This window comes from Schistocerca nitens, chromosome 2 (assembly GCF_023898315.1).
Source record: "Schistocerca nitens isolate TAMUIC-IGC-003100 chromosome 2, iqSchNite1.1, whole genome shotgun sequence".
Lineage (NCBI taxonomy): Eukaryota > Metazoa > Arthropoda > Insecta > Orthoptera > Acrididae > Schistocerca > Schistocerca nitens.
This window is the reverse complement of record NC_064615.1, coordinates 715,865,467-715,893,148: the sequence shown is the minus strand read 5'-3', so window position 1 is coordinate 715,893,148 and position 27,682 is coordinate 715,865,467. Positions and strand designations below refer to the sequence as shown.

At 40.6% G+C, this 27,682-nt stretch overlaps 1 protein-coding gene across 4 annotated transcripts in view; it reads left to right on the top strand.

Annotated features, from left to right (window-relative positions):
- LOC126236887 (uncharacterized) overlaps positions 1 to 27,682 on the top strand; it is a 316,723-nt gene that overhangs the window by 99,709 nt on the left and 189,332 nt on the right. For all 4 annotated transcript variants that reach the window (XM_049946521.1, XM_049946522.1, XM_049946520.1 and 1 more), the window contains 2 exons: positions 1,638 to 1,708; positions 21,934 to 21,998. In XM_049946521.1, the coding sequence (XP_049802478.1) occupies positions 1,638 to 1,708; positions 21,934 to 21,998 (136 nt within the window). The remainder of the gene's footprint in view (positions 1 to 1,637; positions 1,709 to 21,933; positions 21,999 to 27,682) is intronic.

The following is a 27,682-nucleotide window of genomic DNA, read 5'->3' as shown; positions in this document are numbered from 1 at the left end:
TGCAGGCCACAAGCCGTTGCCATCCTGCACAATGCAGTAGCAGCTTGTGCTCTCTGGTACGTAAAGCCCATGTGGTCTCGGATACTGAAGTCTCCCTAGTGAGCTACACCATGTAAGAACAGTGTTCCAGCAGAACAGTTCTTCTGATAGACAAATATGCAATATATTCAGATTAAAGAGAGTCAATGTAGTGATGTAAATGAAGATGCAAAGGCACCCATATGCAACAGCCATCTTGCTATATTTTGGCACTGTGTCTTCAAGAACAGAAAGAATCCTCAAGGCACATGACATCAAGTGTGTTTTTTGTCAGCCACCAGAACTGAAGAATTTGTTTTCAGTATAAGATGATATTGGCCTTAGAAAATGTTGTGGATATAAGATTACATGCGAATGCGGGAAACCTCATATTGGGCAGACATGTCGAAATGTGCAAGAACAATGTGTTGGAGACCACTGTCATACATGCAGGATGCAACCTGATAAATCGGCATTTGCGGGGCGTTACCTGAACATGGGACATTGCGCATGTTGTGAGAAGACTGAAGTTTTATCCTCAGTGTCATCATCCTTGCACTGTTTCGTAAAACAAAAAAGAAGCCATTCATATTCATATAGCTCTCATTCTTATCAACAGGGATGCAGGTTTTCAATTACGCACTGGCTGCCATTAAACTAAAACCAGAGACAGGAGAACCTCTAGTTCATTACTGGATGCAGCACATTGTTGAGATTAGTTTCAGCTTTTAATCACATGAGTGTGTGGCAGTGCACCCAATGCCCATTGTGCAGAGGGAAGGCCTCTCATCAGTTCCCAAAAAGAGTCACTATCGGTGCTGCTTTTATCTAAATGTGAATGGCTCCTTGTGCATGTGTGTTGCCTGCCCATATCCTGATAAATTTCGAAGATGCCACGTGGTTATCAGTCATGTCTTGTAGCAGTGATAGCAGCAACTACCACCTCCTGAAGACGTCAAACAGTTGTATCAATGAAATATTGTGGGACTTACACAATGGTGTATGGCGACAAACTAGAGAAGTGCATTTGGACAGATCCATTGATAAAGCCTGCAAAGTAATGCTTACAGTGATGGTTGTTCTGAACATGTACATGCTGGTGATTTTCAATATGCTTAAGGTTGTCACACATTGACCTGGAATTGCATCATAGTAGGCTACATTAGCAAAGGGCTCTCCAAAGGTGACACAGATGGTTAAAAACATTGAGATAGCAGAATTGCTTCAATTTTTGTGCGAGTTTAAAGCATCCCTTCAGTAATTTTTCTGCAGAATATTCTCTGTCGAGTTTCCTGTTTACAGAAGCTGCTAGTATATTGATCCCTGCCAGATCAGAAATAATTCTGATCTGAGCCAGACATGGTTGCATTATTTGTTTGAATAGTGAGAGGTTGACCAATGAGCCATCGGGGATCAAATAATACTTTGTTCAGTACTCAATGGAAAAAATAGACTTTGGTTTCTGTAGTTATTGTTATAATGCACAAATCCTGTGAACTTATAACATGCCAGTAAATGCATTGACTACTTATAGTTGTGGTCATTTTTGTAAAAACTTACTAGGTATTGAGCAACACATTACTAATGTTTGATTCTGCTGTTTGTTTTCTGTGTTTCAGGAATCATTCACCATTAAGAGATCTGCACATTCCACACCCAATGCATTTCCTTTAAGACTGAAGTCAGAGAAGTAAGAACACAATTATTTCTTCAATATATAAAGTACTTGTGTAGCAGTGAAACAAATTATTTAATTGGGCAGACTGGTTTTCATTTATAAGGGGTATTCGTTTTTCTCAGTTGACATTTTATTCCTCATTTTATCCATAATTCCTAGAGACAGTATGCTAAGTTTGTTCAAAATTTAGTAAAATATTTAATAAATAGGGACAGGAAGAAATAATTTTATTTTACTTTTTTATACATATTTTGGTGTTCTTTTCTGCCAATTTTGGCATTAGTTTTTGCTGATTTTTTTAAAATTAGTTTCTGTGGGTTTGTTTTATAAAGTACCTTATGTTCCTTATTTTTGTCTTATTTCATTGTTTTTCAGTGTTTTACTGAAAATAAAAATCCACTCATCAATTACATTATATATCTTGATTTCACAGGTCACATTTATTTGCATCATTAAAAAAGAAATCATTTGTATGAAACCCACCGAATGTAAGCAGTTAAAGAAAAAATAATTGCACACATTTACTGCTGAAAGTTTTTCGGCAGAAAGCATTGTCATTAACTTCAAAATTATCTTGTGATACATTATGTTTAAAGTTTGTCAAACTTTTAGTGTTGTGTTAAAATAGTCAGCAGATTCTAAATTTGAACTTGAAAGACAAATTGCTTTCAGCACAATACCAGACATTTGACAATATCCGTATGTTCTGCTGGCATGGAAAGTTGTAAACCTTAAGAATGTCGTGGCTGAGACTTGCCATTCTGTGTATAGTCTGTCTGTAAACTCAAGAGCGAGCAGCACTTTTGGTGGGGGAGTGGCCTTTCCTGGAAGAATGCTGCCACCAGCCTACAGGTGCACCCAAAATCTGTTGCCCGTTACCTGCCTAGTGGAGTAGATCGGAGTGCAGTGACATATGTTATTTCTCTTCATGGGATCTTAGTTGCCAGTGTCAGTCAGTTCACTGTGTATTCTTACTGATATACTTTGATACCGGAAGTGATGGCTAATCATCTAACATTGCAAGACAATGTGCAGAATAAAAGAACAGGAGGTATTTGCGGAGTAATGAGCGTTCATTGTCGCTGATGTGATTACAGCGTGTATTAAAGAGGCGACACAAAAAGAACTGTTGGCTAATATTACCATTCCCAATTAAAGGTCTGCAATTTATGCAGACATCAGCCTCACCCAATAGGGCGCATAAGGAAGGAACACGAAAATAAGCCACATGGTTTACTGGAATCGCCAAAAAGGAAAACTAGTAATTTTCGGAGGAAACCCATCGTTACAGATAGTTTCAAATTCACGTAAAACCTTTGATGCTTATAGAGCACCAGATCTCTATCTCGGTCACTATTCACCTGATTCTAAGACATATTGCTTAAAACGTGTGCACAATAGCTATTCTAAACACTGCTCAAATTTCCTTTGAAACATGTACACCGGTTCTGGATTTCTAAGCAAAAAGCTTGACACACGAGGTGCGTTCACATATTTTTAATTTTTGGTAGGAACTTTATTTGTTAATCTACAGCAATGTTATCCTCTTCAAAATATTCCCCGTTACATATGGTACACTTATGCCAGTGTTTTTTCAATTCTCGAAACACTTTTAGGAACTGTTTCTTCGTGATAGTTTATAGGTCTCTCAACTGTGCATTTTTAATCTCATCCATGTTTGTAAAACCACTGTCCTTTTAAGGCCTGCTTTGAAATGTTTATACCACTTGTATTCCCTTGGTTCACTTGTTACAGGCTCACTAAAAGCAATATTTAACACTTCTAAAAATTTCATACACTTTATTCCATTCTTATAACAAACTTTAATACAGATTCACTAATCTATTTTTATACAATACAAATAATCGTTGATGCTACCAAAACACATGTAACCTTTTTGACAGCTGAAACAGAGTAATACCCAATATGCATAACATTGCATGCATACTTTTGAGACATGTTTACGAAGACGGTAACAAAAAAAAAAAAAAAAAAAAGTGCAAATCGGACTAATAACAACACACAAAATTATAAATTTCTGCTTACTTTTAAAACATGTTGCAAGAATTCTTAAGTTTCAATGCAGTCCTTCAAAGAAAACTTCTACCTTTTAGTAGAAACACAAAGTAAGAACAAGCCTTAAATTCTACAATTGATTACATTATATGGGGTTCATTTTACAAATAGCAATAGAGGAACATACATGCACATGATCAGGCATTCAGTTTTATGTTTGTAGTAGAATCCTGACTTCCGTTCTTATGTTAATATTATTTACTCTGTAGTGTTGTGTTTCGGGAGAAGCTATCGTTTTTTGTACTCCTTTTGGTCTTAATGCATTTGTCTAAAAATAAACGCAGCCAAGACATATCTGTACATGGCGTCACTACAGATTAAAAGCGCGCACTGCGGTAGGGCCGGTACTACGTTGTGAAACAGCCTGTAGAAGTGCCTTGTGACGTAGCTGGGCTGGCATAGTGGGGACTCGCTCGCTCTTCAGTTTACCAACAGACTGTACTGTTAGATGACCCCTGGATTGTCACTCATGGAGAGTGAAATAAGGCATCATTACAGCAGTGGATTTGTTTGATTAACTTCTTTGTTCTGTCCCTCAGCTGTAGCATATCAGAATCAGCTTGCTAGAGGCGTCCAGTTGCCTCTTGTGTGAAACAATAAACGTCTGGCATTGTTGACAGTGCAAAGAGCAGAACTGAGTGTGGCATCATGCGAATGCCACGGTCAGTGATGTCTCCAGCTGCGACCATAATAACAGTGTGGCAGCGCTTGTGGCAGTACTACAAATTTGGCAGTGACCTCCTTCCAGCAAGCAGGCAGATCGCTGCTCTGGCAGTGGCCAGCCTTGTGTCTCAGGACAGGCTGTCCTGTCCTGTGGTTAAGCAACAGACCCTATACTGCATTCCAAAATGTTGCTCAGGGTGTCACAGGCTCGTGGTGTAGGCTGTGATACTGAGATGAGAATATTTTAGTACATGAATGGCTGAGTTCTTATACGCTCCAGATTATGTTTGTTTAGGGCTTGAGGTACATACTCTAAACACTGCCTTGATGGTAAGTGAGGAAAGGCTTCCGTCCTTGCACTAATGTGTTGCAGTGTCGGCTGTTGCTATATTATGCCCAGCTGGCTCTGCTTCACAACCTCTGTCAGATATGTTTTGCTTCACAGTGCTGACTGTGACTGACTCTGTTGCAGCTCACTTCCACTCTGGCGTAATTTTTGACTGAATACTGTCAATACGCTAAATTTCCCTCCTTTTCATCAGGACTCGGCTCCTCGGGTCGACCAAACTAGATTATCCTTTACACTATAATTCCTGGCCACCTGCCCTTCTGGCCTTCTTTCTTCTTAAGAATTATTCTAACAGTTGGTTTCCTTAATGAATGGCTGAGTTCTTATACGCTCCAGATTATGTTTGTTTAGGGCTTGAGGTACATACTCTAAACACTGCCTTGATGGTAAGTGAGGAAAGGCTTCCGTCCTTGCACTAATGTGTTGCAGTGTTACACATTTCTATAGGCCCCCTAGCCCTGCTCCTTAACTCGTATACTATGGAACTTATTTCATTACTGGGCTTTCTACACAATAACTTCTCTCTATTGCAAACTCACAAGCTAAAATGAATTAATTATCCTCAATACTACCCCCCTTATGCATTCTTATTCTTTCTGTTGCTTTTATGCTCAGGGTATCTAATCCACTGGAACCTGAATGATGGCTGGGTCTGAACTCACTCTTGTGCTTCATCTTCTATGTGCCAAAAGAAGGACTATGCTCTGAAGAGCAAGCATATCTGCAGTGGCTGGCATGGCAACAGTCAGTGCTGCCTCTTTCCAGCACTAATTTTCCTTATATAAATTTACGTGTTGCAGTAAGGTTTCTGGGAGACTTGTCCCTCCTGCTGGTTCAGAAGCAAGTTTATAGACTGCATTAGTTCTGGCTCTAGAGTTTGATTTAAGCTAGTTAGGTTTGTGGCAGGTAACATTTCCAAGGGCTCCTCTGGACAGTACAAATGATGCTGTGAAACATTCAGGTGAGTTATCCCAAAAATTGCAGAGAGCATATGGAAAGTAGGCCCCAGTATCTCACAAGCTGTTCCCTTTCATAACAAACTGCTCCTGTTTAATTTTAGCCTCTTCGCTGACATAAGGTTCCTTTGCTCGAAACAACTAGCCACTAATACCACCTTGTCGAAGGTAGAGTACAACCAATGCGCCTCGACCTGTTGAAAGTAAAATTCTATCTTGACCACTTCTTTATAGCATTCCCATACCTTCTTCTGTCTCATTGGCAATTTCATTGTGCAGGAATCCTGCCCCCTTCTTACTACCATATTCTGACTGACTGTGATTTCCCCTTGGTAGCATTGTTAAAACTTCATTTCCTCCATCTGTACATTTCTTCCCTTGTCTTTTGCAATTAATAATAGTTGTTGCCTTTTTTCTCTTACAAATTGTTTCAATATTCCCCACTTGACAGGGTATAAATGAACTATGTAGCACTTGTAACATGTTTGTTTCCCTGTCACTGGTATAGAAATGGAAATGTAAACTTTCGCTTCACGACTTCTCACTGATGCTGTGGCTACCTCAAAATAAAAAGGTAAGTTTTTGTGCTCAGGTTCTAAAACCAACCTCAACTCCGGCAGTAGTTCCTTCTGTACTTCCCTTAGATCCTCTAAGTGCTGCTCTGACAAGAGATTTGCCCCTTGCTGACCTTTTACAGCCTGCTGCATAGTCTCCTGTAGTTCTGTTACTTTCCCTCGTGCTTCACAAACACTGTCTTCTACAGACTGCAACCATTTTGTCATTACTACTTCCCTATGTAAGACTTCTACTTCAGTTTGTAGTTCCTTGATATTCTGATTAACTGCCTCTTCTGCTGCTCTGTCATACTGCATTACTTCTCCAGCAAGTGTCGTAGTAGTTGTGTGTTGTCCATTATGTCCTTCTCTGAAGTTACAATCTATGTAGTGTGGCAGTCACTCGTGACTTTGTTCCCTTTTGCCCACTGCTTAACCTCTTGTCTGGTGTTGTTCACCCTTTGAATGTCTTCCTTGTCAGCAGTGACAGATATTGTTTTCATAAGACAACCTCCAGTGCCGATCCAACCTTTGTGTATGTAGAATAACCCTCAGTACCTGGGTCATCTAACTTCTTACTTTCTCATATGCCCCATGTACTATCTCACATACCCTGGCATTTCCTTTGGGTATCCTGTGCCTTTCTGTTCCTGTATGGAATTTGTTGAATGCTTCTTTCCAATTTTCTCACCTCATTATGCATCCCCCATGTGCTAAATACCACCTGTATCACACAACGATTATTGGTGATCACTACGTTTTCATGCTTGGTGAACAGCACTTATGCCTCCACCTCGACAAAGATCAGTAGTCCCACTATGAACAGCATCACCTTACCTTCTCTGCACCTCACCTACAGGCGGGAATACTTATTGCTTTCCACCATCTTCAATTCATTGCTGCTCTGCAACTGCTTATGCTAATTACACTAAATCTATACCTAAAATAAAAAAAAAAATCTTAAATTACTATCTCCTAGGCCTTAATCCATACGGTTTCCTTGTTGCCATTTCATTCATAACAACTTTTTTCTTCAGATACCGTTCTCCTCACCCCCCCCCCTCCTCCCCTCTTTCTGGTCTGCATCTCCTATCCCTGAAATAACTTATAGTCTTCCTTGAAAGGGTTTCAGCCACCCTACATGCACAGTTGTCATTCTCTTTGGCAATTGAATCTTGACGTTTACTGGTTACATAGTCTCTACCACTTGGTATGGCCCCTGATACTTTGCAGAAACACCGAGCGAGGTGGCGCAGTGGTTAGCACACTGGACTCGCATTTGGGAGGACGACAGTTCAATCCCGTCTCCAGCCATCCTGATTTAGGTTTTCCGTGATTTCCCTAAATCGTTTCAGGCAAATGCCGGGATGGCTCCTTTGAAAGGGCATGGCCGATTTCCTTCCCACTCCTTCCCTAACCCGAGCTTGTGCTCCGTCTCTAATGACCTCGTTGTCGACGGGACGTTAAACACTAACAACCACCACCACCACTTTGCAGAAACACTTCTTTGTCTTTCCATGTGGTGTATATGAAGTTGATAGCATCACCCACCGACCAATCGTATACTATGGCATTATTGCCGTAAGGCCCACTGCTCCTTCCTTCTATCTCCAGTGCTCGGGTATTTGCCCTCCTTACTATATTTCAGACGTCCCTAATGACTCTGGTAAATTCCTCGACAGACTCTCCAGTCTCCCCTTTCTTTGTTTTCAATATGTTAAATGTCCAAGGCATTTTACGACCATATACTACTTTATATGGCGATAATTCTGTGTTCGTATGCTGTTTTGACTTGTAGGCAGAGACAACGTACTTCTAATAGACATACCAGGTAGTGTGACTTGAGTCAATGTAGGCCAAGCATCTTCCCAATTGTCCTGTACACTCTTTCACTTCTTCCATTGGCTTGTGGATGGAGAGGACTCGTGCTTAACTTCTTCACATTCAATAACTTACATGATTCCTTGAATAGATCTGACACATGAAGTTCATTCCCTGGTCTGTTACTATTGTTTCAGGCTTTCCAAACTTCAGTAGCCAGTTATTCACAAGTGCTTGTGCCACTGCATGCTGGTTTGGCATCACGACCATTTCTATGTATCTTGAAAAATGATCTATGATTGTGAGTGCGTACTTATTCTGTGCAGATGTATTATTGAATGAACCTAAAATGTCAATCCCCAGAAATTCAGATGGTACTTATGCTTCAGGTTCAACAAAAATCTGCTCCCTGTGAGTGCTGTATTCAGTTAAACACACATTGGTCTACGTCAGTCTGCCTACTCCTCCACCAATAACTTTCTGCTACTCTTTTGTTGGTAGATTTGTAATCTCCTCGACCTGATAATATGTGAAGATGAGCTTTTTGTAGCACTTGGTTGATTAGCTTTGCTGGTGTCACTTCCTGCAGTCCCAACTTGGTTTCTCTGCTTAGCAATCCACCCTCTATACAGAATTGCTTAAAATACTGCTTATATTTGCCATCTGCTCTCTGCGAAGTTTGCCATTCCTTATGCTCAAACCCCCAATATGTAATACTGCTACTTTCCTGCTTAAGCCAACCACATTTTTGTGCTTCTTTCCAGGTTTGTGTGTGACTTCAAAATAAAATTCACTTGGTCTTGCTGCCCATCGTGCCAACCTACTAGAAGGATCCTTTAACTTGACCACCATTTTAATGCCACATTATCTGTTACCAGTCTAAACCTTTTACCGTACGGATAACATTTGAAATACATGATTCCATAAATAAGGCTTAAAATCTCTTTCACCATTGTGGAATAATTTCTTTGTCCAGAATTTGGTTGTCTGGAAGCCTAAGCTACTGGATGTTTCACGCCTTCTGCCTCTTGTGACCACACACAGTCAAGTACATGGTTTGATGCATCACATGATAAAACAAATATTCTCTGTCCAAATCCAGAAATACAAATATCGGACTCGATGTTAAAGCTTCTTTCAGCTCTTGAAAAGCTTGGTGGTGTTCTTCTGGCCACACACATTTAGTACCCATTTGTAACAATTGTGTAAACCGTCTGGCAGTATTACTTTGCGATCTTAAGAATGATTGCAACTCCTTTACAGATTCTGGTAGAGGAAATTCAAGTACAGCTCTAATCAGTCTTGGGTCTGTCTTGAACCCCATCTTTACCTACAATATCACCTAGGTATGCTACCTCTTCCATCACAAAATTATATTTTTCTGTACTCAGTGTTAACTTTGCTGGTTTTAACCATAGGAATAATTCCAGTAATCACTGCATATGCTGTTCCATATCACTCCCACAGATGATTATGTCATCGAGATATACTAAGCATTGCCATTCTTTTAAACCTCTTAGTGTTCTGTCCAACAATCCCTGAAACGTTGCAAGTGCATTTTTTAATTTGAATGGGATTCTTCTGATATGATAGTGTCCCCAGGGTGCTGAAAACATTGTATTGTGTTGATCCTGTGGTGCCACCTGTATCTGGTGAGAACCACTGTTCATATCCACTGTTAAAAAGTATTTGGATTGCCCTATGTGTTCCAACGTTTCTGTGATGTTTGGCAAAGGGTAGGTGTCTGTTACGCTTTTGGGTTCCATCTGTTGATTTTTTTTCTTTTCTTTTCTTCACGGTGACTATTGCCCCCACCCCCTTTCCCATGCCTCCATCCACTATTATTTTCTTCAGTTGTTCCATCTTTCAGCTTTTGTTTGATAAATTTCTTCACAATTGCCTGTTAGTATCTATGTATTCGGTATGGTTTGTGGTAGACGGATGATTAATATCCCATTGCTATGTGGCGCTGTTAATATGCATAGCTGGAATCCTTAAATTCCAAAAGTAATTTTTCCATCCATTCCCCATTGCTTCCCTGTAGGTGCTTCGCCTTTCCTTGTAACACTTTTTCAATGGTGTCCGACGACTGTCCATTGCTGACACCCCTTTGTGCCTCACTCTCCTTCCTCCAGGATATTCATATTAGCAATTAACAACTCCTTTGTTAATCCTATGCCCTCTACACTAAAGTTATGTATAGAAACAGGTACTGCCTTTCTGCCATTTATTTCTTATACACACACAATACCTTTTTTAACTAAGCAAAATACCTGATATAATAATTTATTCTTTTTCCACCACACACAAAATTTCTACCATTAAGCTAGACTTAACACTGACCTAGAGTGATTTCCCAGTACCCTTAGGTACACAATCATGCGAATCAAGTCTTAGTATGATTGTTCGCAGTTTAATCGGTTCATCTTTCACTACAGACTCCCCCTTGCGACTTTGCTACACTGGCATCACCTGACTGAAACATTTTTCTGTCAAGTTCCACCCTATGTTGCCGAAGATTGATTATGGCACAATGCTGATATAAGAAATCAACTCCTAGAATCATATTGTAGCCCACAATCACGTGTGGTACGATCTCTACACATTGTTTAAATTGAACTGTACCCAGACAAAAGTCTCTCCACCAACCCTAATAGTGTGACATCTTTATCCCCCCATTCCACACAATCTGTTTGGTGGTGGGTCCCATTGCTTAAGTTTCATCAGATCACTACTGGCCCCTGTGTCCAACAATATCCTGCAGTCCTTTATTCCTACTATTCCCGTTATCACACAATCCACTTCTGCATACAATTTCATAGCATCTTACAGGAAATGACTGTAGGTGGATCTGGGGGGTTTCTGTTATTGTTTAACACATTACTTTTCCCCAGTCCTCTACTGCTAAAACTATTACTTCCTCTTTATTGACATGACACTGAGGCTGGTGACACTACCTCTTACATGCCCAATTTGTCCATCATCTGAAACATTTTATACGAGCTGCAAACACTGTCCATTTACCCGGCATTTCAGTCGACAGATTGATCTCCTCGCACTGTGTAGCTAACTGCAGCACTGTGCACAAATCCATCAGACCCCCTGTCCATACACATCTTGACATTTCTGAATGCAACCCTCTTAAATAACATTGAGTGCCTTCTGCTCCTCCTCTTGCAAAATAATGTCATTGACTGCAGCATCCTGTCCTAATTCATAGGTGCAATCATTAATTTTCCTTACCCTCTGCACAAATTGTCCCACACAGTTTGTATTTCTCTTGGTTACTGCCTCTAATTGTTCCATGTAGTGTCTGGCACTGTTTGGTTTCATATATCTCTGAATTAACCTTTCTTTAAATTCTTTGAATGTTGTGGCTTCCTTAAGAGCTTCTGTTTACTGACATGAGTTTTAACTTTCCCTGTTAGTCTGTCATACAACACTCAATAATTCCGTATCAGACCAACCTTCCATCTCGGCCAGACTTCCAAGATCTCCTACAAAAGCCTGCACATCCTCGGTTGGCTTATCGAAAAAGGAGCAATTAAACATGTGACTGACAAATGTACACCCTGTTGTGATGAAACGCTATTCTACCAACCCAAGCAGTTTCATATTATCCACTTTTAATCATGCTACCTTTTTTAATAATGTTGTACTGCTTTTGGCTTTGACATAGCTTGCGTCTCTGGTTCTGTCGAAGCTTTGTCCTTGACAGCACTAATTTTGATAACTAATACTCACAAGGCAAGAAAACAAAATACATTATAATATTATATTTAATTATGAGCCATCGCGACTCCTGGCATTGCCTAGGCATATACCCCCAACGATTAAGTGTATAACATTTTACTGTAACTGGTTCCATACATAGCGGTAGTGATGTTTGTGGCCCTCAAGGTTACACTGAGCAAATCTAACGGGCACTAAACGATTGCGACTTCCATTACCTCGAAAACTAGACAATTCCACTGGTTCCCCAATCGCAACAAAATTTGCTGTAAAAAATGCGCTACCGTCAAACCTTTTCTCCATGACCAAAATAAAATCAAAATTTTTTGGACTTACAGTACCCAAGGCTGTAAGTTCACATGTGGCTCTTAGAAGGGGACGTCAGTGATCTGACACCAGCGTTAGATGATCATGGATTGTCACGTTGGAGGAGTGAAATAAGATGTCAGGATGGCAGTGGGTGTGTTTAATTAATGTCTTTATTCTGTCCCTTGGCCGTAGTACATTAGGAACAGCTCTGTGGAGGTGTGCAGTTGCCTCTTATGCGAAACAATAGACATCTGGCATCTATGACAGCACAAAGAGCGGGGCTGAGTGTGGCATCATTTGAATGCCAATGTCAGCGATGTGTCCAGCTGTGACTGTTATGACAGCATGGCAGCCATGACCTCCCTCTCGTGAGGGTCAGCTCCCTGCTCCGGCGGTGGCTGGTCTTGTGACTCAGGACAGGGTGCCCTATCCTGTGGCTGAACAGCGGACGTCGTACTACATTCTGGAATGTCACTCTGCGTGTACCAGGCTCATGGTGTAGGCTGTGATATTTGAGACGAGAATATTTTAGTACACAAGTGGCTAAATACTTACATGCTTCAAGCTGTGTTTCTTTAGGGCTTACGGCACATACTCTGTGTTGGCAAGTGAGGAAAGGCTTCCATCCTTCTGCCAGTTGGCAGTTGATGGTTGGAGTGCTGCACATTATCTGCGTATCCAGTAATGCTGGCAACTGATGTGTTATGGGATCATATAAATCTGTACCGCATCAAAAACAGCCTGAAGATGATGCACTGAAGTGTTGAAACTGGTAATAAAATCAAATCAAATGATAAGGATGGCTGTAGGTTCTTTTTATTTACAGGGTGCGTCAAAAAAATGTATACACACTTTGAAGCGTCATAGAAAATTTATTTCCCATTCTACAATGTTAAATTTCTGGAAATGGAAAGCTTAAAGTCCAATTGGAAAAATAAATGTACTTTGCAAATGTGATTAATGTTCAAACTGCTGGCCTTCAGCATCAATACATTTCTGAGTATGAGTCACCACTGATTCCGTACATCGTACCAAAGTGTCCAATGAGATTTCTGCGCACATCACCTGAATCTCATTCCAAAGTGTGTCCAGGTTACATGGTTTACGTTTGTACACCTCATCTTTTACTGTGCCCCATAAGAAGAAATCCAGTGCCGTGAGGTCTGGAGAGTGTGCAGGAAACTAGATTGGTCCCCTGCGTCCTATCCACTGGCCTGGCATATTGTGATCCAGGTATGCTCATACGTCCCTATGATAGTGCGGCGGGGCGCCATCTTGTTGGAAATAAAACTCATCATTACCGTATAATGCACGAATGGCAGGGAATATGGAGTCAGCAAGCATTGTTAGGTACGTTTCTCCAGTAACAGTACCTTCAAAGTGGAAAGGCCCAATGAGTCCCCTTGCAGACAAACCACACCACACATTTACACCAGGCAAATTCACAGCCTTTTCAACTGTAATGTGAGGATTATCTTCAGCCCAGTACACACAATTGTGCCTATTGACAGCTCCATTGAGTATGAATCAGGCTTCATCCGACCAAATTATGCTACCCATAAATCCCGGTTCACGTCTCACCATCTCCTGAGCCCATTCACAAAATTCTAACCTTTGATCTGGATTGTCGTCACTTAACTGTTGCACCAGCCTTGGAATGTACACACGAAACTTGCCTTTCTTCAGAATGCGTAGCACACTACTAGCACTTACATTGCTCTCACGTGCCACTTGCCTTGAAGATTTTTGAGGCGAACGCTGAAACAGTTCCAAGACCGCAGTTGTGGAATCATCACTTGTGACTGTTCAAGGTCGCCCTGATCGACCTTTATGCACATCATACACTATTCCATGAATTTCGAATTTGTCTCGTAGATGTGTAATTGTTAACCTTGAGTGGTTGTGTACCATACTCACTTCTCCACTGTCTTCGAACCGCAGCTACATTCTGAAACATCCAGTACCACTTAATTATCTGCTTCCGTGCTTCAAAGCTCAAACGCACGTCCGCCATGTTGCAGTTACTTCCTTGCCACTGCTGCCACCTGTTGAAGAAACATAACATTACTTTCTCACAGATATTTAACCTTGTAGAATGGGAAATAAACTGTCTATGACAGTTCAAAGTGTGTATACATTTTTTTAACGCACCCTGTGTTTCTCACGATAGTAAATGGCTGTCGTCCCAGAGACCTCCTGCGAAAAGGATGGACATACAAAAAAATTTAAATATGTTGTGTACATACAAGAATGCGAGACAAACAAGGAAAAATCAAAGTTTTAGTAGTTTTTGAATTATGATGTTTACTTTTAGGGTCTAAGCAGGTGCCACGACCCACACCAGCTGACAGTCATTCGTGCATATGACAGGTGTGGCCGTGAGAGGGCCATGACGGCACTGCACAAATCATATTGGAGGGGAAAGCATTTTCTTGAGGTGAATGTCAACTCAGCCACACTTAGCCAGCCATGAAACGGACAAAAGTAAATACATACATCTGAAAATAAGATTACTGGAATATGAAAAATAGCCAAGCAGGAAAGGTTAGAGGGAAATCCAAAATTGTATTAGTATGCATACTGGTTGCATTTAGGAAACTTAAGGAAACCTTTGGAGAAAAGTGCAGTAGTTGCATGAATATCGAGGCCTCAGATGGTTGCCAGAACTAGAAGGGAAAGCTGAAAGATCAAAGGCTTATATAGAATGACTATACAAGGGAAGTAAACTTGGAGGTATTGTGGAATGGAAGAGATAATAGGTGAAGATGAGATGAGAGGAGGTACTGCAAGATAAATTTGACATTGCACTGGAAGACCTGAGGACATACCATGACAAGATTACTTCACCTGTTACAAAAGAAGTGAGAGATTAAATACTCTCAGACTTCAAGAAGGCAGGTGCTGGGATGTGTGAGTATTACTAAGTAATCAAATTAATGATATGAATATAATAGAGGGAAACATTCCACGTGGGAAAAATATATCTAAAAACACAGATGATGTGACTTACCGAACGAAAGTGCTGGCAGGTCAATACACACACAAACAAACACAAACATACACACGAAATTCAAGCTTTCGCGACAAACTGTTGCCTCATCAGGAAAGAGGGAAGGAGAGGGAAAGACGAAAGGATGTGGGTTTTAAGGGAGAGGGTAAGGAGTCATTCCAATCCCAGGAGCGGAAAGACTTACCTTAGGGGGAAAAAAGGACAGGTATACACTCGCGCGCGCACACACACATATCCACATGTCTGCAATATTGCCAGAAATCTACACTCATACATTGTCACTCACACTGTTTTTCAGAACCCTTTTCACTGGTTGGATTTACATTTTTTTTTTTATGGTACTCATTGTTTGAAAATATGCAATATATTGCAACACATTCAAAGGTTTTAACACAGTCTGTGAAAGATAATGAGGAAATGAAATGGAACAATACAGTTAGTTGGTACATAAAAAATTAAAAACTAAATGTTTTAGGTGAATTTACCTGACTCATATGGTCTTGTTCTTATACAAAGGAAAATCCTTAAGCCATCTTGCATAAGTAAAGAAATATGCAAAATGCACTTAGCTAATTTTATGACAGCTTCTACAGAAGTGTTTAAATGGACAATGTAGCATTAGTTTATCTCATTAAAAATGGAAAATCATGGAGCACAACAATGTGCATCTTCTAGTTGACATTGATGATGATCCTTTGAGGGGTGGTGTCAAAGTGAACATGCCAGGAGATAATGGTAGCAAGCTTTTTGAATGTCATTACTTCTCGTAAACAAATTCCAGCATCAGAGCCCATCTATGTAAAACTGGAGGTGGTTGACATTGTCATTTCTTCAGTGAAAAAAAGCACAACTACTGGTTCTTCATGTGGGTACTAGAATCTGCTCTACCTGTGGTACAAGAATCAGCTGCAGGACCAAACTAAGTTCATTACTATACATAGTGTCTTTTTTGTGCAGTGAACACTTACCATTCTTTTGTCCTGTTGTATGACAAAATGAGTCATCTCATACTTAGTTTCCTCCGTAGCTAGATGGCAGGGCAAGGGGGCCTGCTGCATTGTGTGGTAAAGATGTATTTCTAAATTGTTTTAATAAAATCTGACTCGTGGATAGTATCCCATCTCTTGGATGGCTGTCTAGTTCATTCTTTCCATGCCAAGCAAAATGTATTGCCAATTCTTGCGCTTTCTTCTCAAATCATCTTAAAAACTACATCTTTTTAATGGCATCACACCTCACAAGCTGTGAACTCATCAGTGCTCAAAGTACAGCACATGGTATAGTGTTCCTTCAAGCCTATAGCTTCTATATTAACTAAGTGATTTCAGTAAGTGTTCAAGACACAGGAAATCCAGTTGTTGGATCTGATTCAACTTGGGTGAAGGAATCTTGCTTGCTTTCATTGAGGGTCACACATGTACTTCTTTGAAGTCAGTTTCACAACTGATATATATACTGTAGTATGTTATAAATTGATGGGCAAACAAAGAAGCGTCACAAAGAGTTGAATGACAAAATAATTATTGAAACAGTTGACAGGACAACTCAAAACACAGTGTTAAATAGCTGTTGGCTTCAAATTGTAGTGTTTATAGGTGATCTGTCACAACAGTGGCTTCAATTTATGAAGTGTACCAAAACATAAAATTTCTGATAAATTTATAGACATTTTTTTGAGGGACCTAACAAGTAGTTAGATTTATCAAGATTCGAATTGGCAGAAGTTGCCTGTATATGCGAGATCTTAAGGGCATTGCAGTGAATAAGATCTATTTAACCCAGAAAATTCACCTAATCAGATTCTCAGAATGCACTTCAAGCCACCTGAGTAGCTGAGAAAAACTGATGTTGAGAAGAAGGATCCAGATTGCGAAGCTTGTGAACAGCCATTGAACTCGAGCATGTTGTGCTTAGCAGTTCCTCCATTGAGTTGTGTCCTCCAGGACACCCTATCCTCAGGCCTCCACTGCCTCAACACCTTCTCCCCCATCTGTTTCGTATGTCCTCCTCAACCCAACGTGCCACGTTCTTAGACAGTGATCTCTACCTTTTTGATGGTTCTATCCGTACCTATGTCCACATCAAGCTTGCTAACCACCACCACCACCACCACCTGCATTTTGACATATGTTACCCCTTCCCCATCAAAAAATGGCTCCCACTTAGACTGGCCACCCATAAATGGCGTGTATGCAGTGATGAGAAGCCTTTTGCCCAGTTTGCACTAGGCCTTCACAGACAAGCACTACCGTATTTACTCGAATCTAAGCCGCACTCGAATCTAAGCTGCACCTGAAAAATGAGACTCGAAATCAAGGGAAAAAAAATTTCCCGAATCTAAGCCGCACCTGAAATTTGAGACTCGAAATTCAAGGGGAGAGAAAAGTTATAGTCCGCATCTCCAAATCGAAACAAAGTTGGTCCATTGTAATATGAGACACAATTTCGGTCGAATGAATGACGATACAGCTACAGTACTTTGGTTCGAGTCATAAGCTTAGCAGCAGTTAAGCTTTACCAGGTAGCCATTGATATGCGTCAGGCGCTCTGTCCGTATTTATACGGGTACCCTTCCTTTTCCACGTGCTTGGTTTGGTTTGAATTGATTGCTTATTTTTCTTTGATCTGATAAGCGCAGTTTTCTTTGTTATGGGTTTTTACGCCACTCTAAGCTGAAAATGCATTACTGTACTGTGTCATGCATTGTTTGTCGCATTCTGATAGTGCGTGTTTATGGCCTGTTGCCGCACGCGGCATGGTTTGCTTTTGTGCGCGCTACGGCTGCTTTTTTTTTTTTTTTTTTTTTTTTAAGAAAAGGAATCGTCTCATTAGCGAAACAATGGCAAAAAACTGCTATTTGTTGTTACTTACACTGCTGCTTTCTTTGATAATGATCAACAAGAACCAAATAATAGACTGCGTATGATAGATGTTCTGGGCGAGAGTTTAGCGAAATTTTTTCTCCGTTTGAAAATATTTGCAGGCGCCTCTTTAGTACATTACATTCTACACAGAAATTAGAGTCATCTTAGATTTAAAAATCTAGTCAATTGACGTGCTTCATTTCTGACTGTATCACTATTAAGCATAAGAACAATACGAATATAAACATGACATGGCATGTATATTCTTCCGCGTTTGCTGTTGTCTCACTCTAGTTTCGTAGTTTATTAGGCAGATAGGATTTAAATGAGATAGCAGCAAACATAAAACAATACATGGCAAAAGGTTTATATTCGTATTATTCTTATGCTGACGAGAATACTGCATGTGATTCACAATTTATAAAAGTTCCTATTAACAACCATCTCTTCTCACAGATAGGATGAAATGCAGAACGTAGAGTTGGCCATATTGACAAACATCCCAAACAAGTCTTGCCAGTTGGATTTTCATAGTACATTGAAATGCTGCTACATTCGAAGATGAACAATACGGAATTTGTATTTACTTCATTGGATAATGTATGAAAATGCAGGGGTCGAAACTCGGGACGGAGAAAAAAAGCTCGTCTTCCACCTTTTTTTTTTTATTTACTGGCGCAGAGGATGTGGTGCTAGTATTTATCTTTGTGCCTACAAAGCATTCATGTGTAGCGCTACATATATTCAACGGCAGATGTAAGTTGTGGCGGCACCCACCATTTTTCAGAACTTCCGCTTGCGTTGCACTCGATTCTAAGCCGCAGGCGGTTTTTTGGATTACAAAAACCGGAAAAAAAGTGCAGCTTAGATTCGAGTAAATACGGTACACCTCCAAACCTAGTCCACAAACAGATTTCTCACACCATATCCTCACATACCCTTGATACTCCCATCATTCCCAAGAACCAGCTGCAAAGGAGTGCTGCTGCATCACTCAGTATCACCCTGGACTGGAGGAACTGAACTATGTCCTTTGCCAGTGTTTTGACTATCTATGATCATATCTGGAAATTGGATACATTCGTCCCTCAATCCTTCCCACTCCTCCTAAAGTTGTATGTGGCAGACCACCTACCCTACACAGCTTCCTAGTCATTCCTTTGCTACTCTCACACTCAACCCCTTGTCACAAGGAATGTATCTCTGTGGAAGACCCAGGTGCAAAACATGCCCAATTCACTGACTCAGTACATTCGACTCAAGTCCTGTCACAACTTATCCCATAAGAGGCAGGGCCACCTTTGAAAGCAGCTCTACTGCAGTTTTTGCACAGCGTTTTATGTGGGCAAGGCCACTAAGTATCTTTCCACTGAGATGAATGACCACTGCCATAGTGTGGTCAAGAATACAGTTGACCATAAAAATTGTGGAACATTGTGCTGAGCACAACATGCTAGAGGCCAATGGCTTGTTCACAGCCAGTGCCAAGTGGATCCTTTCCCCCCATAACCAGCTTTTCTGAATTATGCAGATGGGAGTAATTATTGCAGCACATCCTTTGTTCCTGTAATTCTTCTGACCTCTTATCTCCCTAACCCACTGCACCTACAGCCTCTAACCGACAATCTCCCCAACCTATGTCCTACCACCTCCTCCCAGTCCACCCTCTCATGGCACGGTCATTGTGTGTCACACGAACTAAGTGCTTCGGTGATAGTGCATTGTATTCCTATCCCATACATTTGTTTCTCTGTATAGCCACCCTACCTGACATAATCCCTCACACCCCAGTCCACCTGCTGGACTGCAATCCTGGCATTGTGTGTTCAGCTGACCTAATGTAGCTGCACATCATGTCCTTTGTTTAATCCATATTGTATACCATATTGTATCATCATCTTTTTATTGTTTCCTTTAAGCTCTTGCCTACTTGTAGTAGTTGCCACAACCATTTGACAATTTTTGATTTGCCCTTTTCATCATGTAACATCTTTTACTGATTGCATAAATACATTTGTCAAATAATTGCTCATTTCTCGTGTCTGTATAATCTTCATTCTTTAAAGCATTGAACATGTTGCATATTTTAAATTTGTTTACTTCTCTATCGGTAAATAAATTTTCATAATGTACGTTTTGATTTCCTGACAGATAAATCTATCTCTTTGTGTAAGTTGGTGTCTAGTTTTATTCTCCTTTTTAAATTTATCATCATTTGAAATTCTAAAGTAGTTTATGTCTTCTAAATACTGTGCAGTTTCTTTATTATTAGATAAAATATATTAAATTTATTCTTTAGTTATATTTGCCTCTTGTCAAGACTAGTTCTTATATCTTGAAGACAAATCTTGCTGCTCTGCCTGATATTCATTCAGTACATGCAATATTGCTTTTAGTTTATTTATAAGAAAGTTTATTAGGGAATTTTATCCCTCCTCTGTTCCTGTGTGGTGAAATATATGTCTTAATAGTAATTCTGTTTGTTCATTTTTTACTGAACTTTTGATGAGTCTTATTGATAGAATTTTGCTCAGTCCACAAGACCAAAAATATTTTTTTCATTCAGGCCACAATTCCAAAATTACAGGTACCCCCATGAGTCAGTATGTACTCAAATAACCCTGATGATGGTATACTAGCTGGCTATGGCCCCGAATGGTTGTAAACATATGAATGGCACTGATAAATCTCAGCCGGCTGCTGTGGCTGAGCGGTTCTAGGCACTTCAGTCTGGAACCGCGGTGCTGCTACGGTCGCAGGTTCGAATCCTGCCTTGGACATGGATGTATGCGATGTCCTTAGGTTAGTTAGGTTTAAGTAATTCTAAGTCTAGGGGACTGATGACATCAGACGTTAAGTCCCACAGTGCTTACAGCAATTTGAACCATTTGGTAAATCTCCGGGAAGCTGTACTGGCGGTGGTCGTAGACTAGACTTGAGCACTTGGGAATCAGAGCCTGAAGTCAGTAGGGTCAGTTATCATGCTGATCATGTGCCACTTGAGCCTGCAAGTTTCCACTCACTGTTGTGAGTTGGCATTCAGTGTGCCTTTGTATCACACATAATGCAGTGAGATTGCAATGGATTTTGACTCATCACACAGTATTTAATGGGTTGGTGAGTGGCCCATCCATATTTGTTCCACGTTAACTAGCCCATCTAACTTGTCAACTTAAGAATGCTACGAAACGCATGACATGAATGTCTGGACTGCATATAGGTATCTGCCCTGGTTGACTCCCTGAGTATCAATCCTCAATAGTGTTACATTTTTATGTGTACATAGTAAATTTGTTTTAGCCTTGTGTATGAAGATTGTGTCCTAGTGAGAGTGTTGTTGCATGTTAGCTGTGGTAGGAGACAACCACAGTAAGTGGCAACTTGTGTATTGCATGATATATTCATTTAGGTTACGACAGAATCTGATTTCAAGTAATATAATGTGACTAATATATTATATTACTTGAAATCAGTTTTTTGTCAGATATCCAATGTGTTTCTTGGTGTGGCTGACATCATCGGATAAGTTAATGACTAGTAGTTGGAAAGTGTAAAGCATTATCAGTACAGTGATGGGGTTGTAACTAATTGACAATGACTTTTATATATTCAGTAATGTTCATACTAATATTTATTTATTCTGCATGAACGAATTAAACTTGCAGTGGGTTTTTTATTTTATTTTTTACTTGGAACCCTAGCCCAGTTTCAACAAGGGTGGTGTATTTAATTAGTTGTGACCTGTTGAGTTTCCATCTTTGGGAGGCAAATGATAAAATCAAACTGCGCATCATATTTATTGATGAACTTCGAAATGAAAGTTGTCTGTATTCTTGAAATAAGCTTGGTGTTAATTTTTCCTTCATTTAAATACCTGATGTGGTAAAACTACTTTTTGTTCAGGTTCCATAGCTTTGGCGATGACGATTTTGCTCCAGAGGATGCAGCAGATGAATTTATGCCAGCAGGTACTTTTTACTGTAGTTTTTTCCATATTATTTGCATCTAATAGCACATCAAATGTTTGATGTGTGAACTAATACTATTAAGCATAGCAGGAGTAAACTAATTGACACTTGATGGATTTGGGCCACGAAGTATCATTTATCTCATAGGCTTCAAATCTGAGATGAGCTATATAAAGAGCAGATTTGTTAAAAAAAAACTAGAATGTAAAAAGTGGTATGGTTTTGAAAATTTATTAAAATACTGCATTTGGAGTGGGACAAGTGGGGTTTTTGTCTGATGTATCTTTCCACTGTAAAGCTGCTTTTACAATTGTGGGTAAACAGATATTTCTTAACCTGTAGCTCAAAATAGATCAAAACATGATATTACAGAACACCAGTTCTCAGACATTCTTCAGTTGTTCTGGCAGTGACATGATTGGCCACACCATTTGGTCTGTGACTTCCAAGGCATCACCAAGCTGTGTCATCAAAGCATAAGCAGCCCTCCACAAGAGGTGGAGACGCCCACTCGCTGTCATGCCTTGTTGATGTTCTGAGTTGCCATGTTTTAACATCGCATCTGCACACATGGCAAACCAAAGTGTGCACAGTGGGATGTTCCATGCTTATCGCTGGCCATTGCGGCAGAGCGGTTCTAGGCGCTTCAGTCTGGAACTGCGCGACCGCTACGGTCGCAGGTTTGAATCCTGCCTCGGGCGTGCATGTGTGTGATGTCCTTTGGTTAGTTATGTTTAAGTAGTTCTAAGTTCTAGGGGACTGATGACCTCAGATGTTAAGTCCAATAGTGCTCAGAGCCATTTGAACCATCCACACTTATCAACTACCTAAACGATGTTGATGGTTTCCATAAATATCTTTCTTTTGCCTGGGTGGTTAGAAGTGGAACATGTTACTCCTCATAACTGACATGTTACACCACATATTACAGTAAAGTATAGTACATTACCATACAGTAGAGTACAGTACAGAGCTGAACTATACTGTACTGTATTGTATTACGATGTTATTGTTTGCAAGAGTTCTACTCTCAGATGTACAGAACACATTAACCTCTGAAATAATTTATCCTTGTCTTTGGAATTGCGATTGCTTCTTAGATTCAAAGTTAGTTGTGGTATATTATAAGTTCAGAAGCACATCAGTATTGTAGTAACTGTTACAAACAGCTGCATTGAAATGAGACATATAATGAAGTAGAGTATATTGCAATATATGGAAAAGACTAGTTTAGTAAGGGGAAAAAACAGTGAAACCTATGAGAGTCAATATATGGATTGAGTGGGGAATTAAATAAATGATGTACAGTGTGCTAGAGATAATTGGTGTAAATTGTATCAGATAAAACAATATATATTTCTGAGGAGAAGTTATTAGGATCTCCCTTAAATGGTAGGTGTGGGGTCAAATACTGCTAGCAGCTTTTATAGCACTACGCAGTCAGTGTTCATATATTTATGTAGTTAAAATAGTCACAGAAGAAAACTGTTGAGATGAAATTTGTTTGTTATCTATGCTAGTATGACATAACATTTGATTTCTAGGATTCATTGTAATGCAGTGGGATACTGTAATGACAAGTTTAAATCAGTAAGTTGATAGCAAAGCACATGCAGTAATATGGAGCCCTGGCATTTCAGTAGGTGTCCATTACCTCACATGTATGTTTTGTGATACCTAGAAAGACAATTTATACAAACAGGAAAGTGAAAAGGAAATTGGTGTATTGTATCAAAGTGCTGTGTAAATACAATAATCTACAAGTTAAGCATAAAGAACCGTGAATTAGGAGCCTATTTCTGAAGGGAAAATATAGATACAGCAGTGGGTAGTCATGTATGTTAAAAATAACATCCAATTCAAATTTTTGAAACTTTTTGCTTATATCAACAATGGGAAGCTTGGGCATGTGAACTGATGTCAACAGAAAATTCTTTAATGATTATAATGGTATATAAGTCCATCCATTCATCCAGGTAATGGGAAATATGCAAATGCACAAAGATTGGATGTAGGACATAGTAAAGTGGGGACTTTGCATCTAGGTCTATTATGGTAGCTGTGAAGTCTCTACAGCAACCCTAAAGTGACAATTGTCTCTGATAAAGCTGTGTTAGGTGAAGGTTGCCAGTGGTGGAGAAAAATCATACTTTCAAAATGGAAAGGGGCCTCTAATGTAACCTAAAAACACCAATGCAAGAGCCTCAAGTCAATGTGAGTGACATTTCACATCCTGGTGTTACACCAACTATCAGAACCAAACACAGACAGATTATCAGGATGGCAACATTGAATGTTCTAACACTAAAAAAAAAAAAACAACTGAAAAGCAATTCTTTAAATATTCTCAGTGTAAAGAGCATGCCATGTAATTTCGGGATTTCAGCCAGATGACGTCATCTTATCATGATGATATTTGAAAGGCTTTGAGGAGGGGGCACTGGATTTGGCAGAACTTAACCAAAATCTTCTAGTGAAATGTAGGTGATACTCTTGTTGTGTGACCCCAGAGTGAAGGAGAACTGTCACACTTTTTGTAGCGTCTGAATTAAATACAATTTATGATGGAAGTGGAGATAGAGGCTATAGGTATTTCTGGGGGCCTTGGTCAGCTGGAAAGTGGATGGATAATTGGGCCATTCCATTCACCACAAGCCCACACCCACAGACATGTGTTTGCGGGTATCTCACTTCCACCACTCTTCACAAACTATGGGTGCCCTTTGAATGTTGATGCACCAGACAGGTGATAGAGACAGCCATGCAAAGATGCTAGAACACCTACAATCAGTTTTCAAAGATAATGGATAATCTTCATAGCAGATCAGCAGAGCTTTAAGGAGGAAGAAACATGACCACACATCAGGTCAAGAGGAGGTGGTGCAGTTCAAATCCAGCATGTTCCTTCCATATGTCCACAATTTCATCGAAATTAGGCAGAATCCTGAGGAAACATTATGTCAGAGTAATCTTCAAACCACCTTCAAAGACTTGTGTTTCTCTTAGTTTGTCAAAGGGTGATTGGGACTGCAGAGGGCTGGAATCTATGGAATCCTTTGTCAGTGTGGCAAAGCCTACATTGGTCAAACAACACACACGGTATGTGAAAGGTGTATTGAACGTGATTGCCACACTTGCCTTTCACAGACCAGGAAGTCAGTCAGCCATAGCCGAACATTGTATTTCCACAGGACATTCTATGGTTATTCTGCTATAGAAGTCTTAGCCTCAAGATGATCATTCCACAATTCAATTATTGAGGAATCAGTGCAAATAAGTTTTACAGGAAGATATTAATCATGATGGCAGCTTTCAGTGAATAAGGTGTGGGACCCAGTGATTTCTTTACTATCTACAGAAAGAAAACATTTTATGACTCATGGTACACCTAGTGACAGTTTTATTAATTTGACATTTGAATTTTAACTCTGTGAGCCCACATTCCGACAGAGAAATCGCACACCAGGACACCAGCTGCACTCAATGTGTATGCCTTGGGGCCTCATTCAACATACCTCCCAGAGGTATCACCTCTCTGGGGAGTCCGTGCTTGGCTACCATGGGGCCCCAGCCTTTGCAGCACCTTTTCCTTCCGTGCTGCATGCCGGAACATGTCTGGGATATTGTTGGGAATGTGTTCTGAATTTTCAATAGCCCGACATCAGAACAGTCCCCACACTGTTTCTTTCTTTGTTCTCCATCTCCTATCCCTTCTCCGCTTTGGCATTTAAGGTTCCTCTTTGTTTCTTCTTCCTCCTCCCTGTGTGCTACTCAAGGCCAACCCATCTGTCTGCTGCATAATAGGTGACTGGGTAATTTCCAGCCCTGAGTTGACAGGTAGGGTTTGCATGTTCCCCCTAGTACAGGCCAAGACTAGGCAGGATGATTGCCTGAGCTGCTACCTTTCTAAACTGCCAGTTGGTCCTTCTGTTAGGAATTCGGGAGGTGTTACCTGAGGTGAGGACAATCACCCAAGATGGATTTGCTCCCCCAGCTGGAAGGGGGTGCCATCAGAGATGCTGACAATCATGGGGGATTTTCTTGCAATGAGCCAATCACCATCTCAATCTACGTCTACTAAACATAAACAGAATGAGGGTGAACATTCCAAGACTCTCTCAGCTGCACCTCGGTTTCTCGTGGTACTATGTGCTGAAAGAAGTCAGTCCTTTGCTATGGTAAATCCGTTTATTAATCAGAAGGGTACTGATGCAGTTGCAGGCCCTGTGAAAACCTACTCTCATTTACGTAGTGGCACATTGCTTTTGTAGACAATTTGTGATTCTCAAGCCCAACAACTGCTTGCTGCTTCGCTCTTCCATGGCTATCCTGTTCATGTTGAGGCCCATTGAACACTGAATCCTTTGCGTGGTGTGATTTACACTAGGCTGCTCATTGGTCTGACCGAGGGAGAAAGCCAAATTTACCTATGATCAGGGCATCACTGCTGTCCATTGGGTAATGAAAAAGGTTGATGCAGCCTGCACTCTATTTCTCACATTCAAGATAGTGCTCCCATCAAAGATCAAAGCATGCCATGAAGTCATCACGGTCCGATTGTTCATTCCAAACCCGATGGGCTGCTACCAATGTCAGTGTTACAACTAACTCTAATATCCTGTTGAAACACGGCCAAATGTGTTAATTGTGGTAGGGATGCTCACAAGGAAGAATGCCAGTCTCCTCCTCCCCACTGTATCAATTGCAATGGTGAACATGCAGCCTCATCCTGAGAATGTCTTGTGTATCTTGATGTGTGGGCCGCCCAGGAGACCCGGAAGAAGGAAAAAAGTGCCTTACCCTGTCACTCACAAGTTGTTGGCTAGTCGAAAGCCTTGCGTTTTACTATCTGGCACTTACAGTACTGTTCTTGCTACACCTTGCTCCATGAAGGACACAGCCACGCAGACTTGCAACCTCAAATTCAGCACCAGGGTTGTGAAATCTCCCAATTCCACGATAGCATCCCTGTCTCCTTCGTCTCCAGTTTTGCTACAAGCTACCACATCTTTGCCTCCAGCAGCGGAATCACCTGTTATATGACTGATAGGCCGGAAAGGACAGAAAGAATACTCATGCAAAGACTTTTTACATCCCTCCAGCCAGCACACATTTGAGTCTTCCTCTGCCAACCAGAAAGGCTCCAAGAAATCAAACAAAGGCAAACAATTTTCTTCTTTGCCAACTCAGTGATCCTCTTAAGTGGTGTCACAGTGTGATACCCTCACCCACTTGACCTCTAGTTCGACAGTGCGCACCATTATCAGTTTCTCTGCTCTGGAATCTGTAGTTTGACCTAGTGAGAATGCCGATGCCTCTGTATATCTCAAGGAACAAGATCCTCCAGCCTCTGTGCCATGTAGCAGAGATTCTTCAAAGGCTGGCACTCGGCAGCTGCCGAGGTGACAATCCTTCATTCTTTCCCTCTTTCCCCTTTCCCCGTCATGACTCTCCTCCAATGGAATGTTCGTGGCATTAGATGGATCAAGGAGGAGCTATGGCTGCTCTTGGAGTCGCAACGTCCACTTGTTTCCTGCCTCCAGGAAACAAAATTGCGTGCTCTTGACTGCTTTGACGTCTCGCATTTTTCTCCAGTCTGCTTTTTCCTTCGCCCCCAAGGATAGCATTCCATCTCATGGGGGAGTCACACTGCTCATCCAGGATGATGTTCATAGTCAAATTAT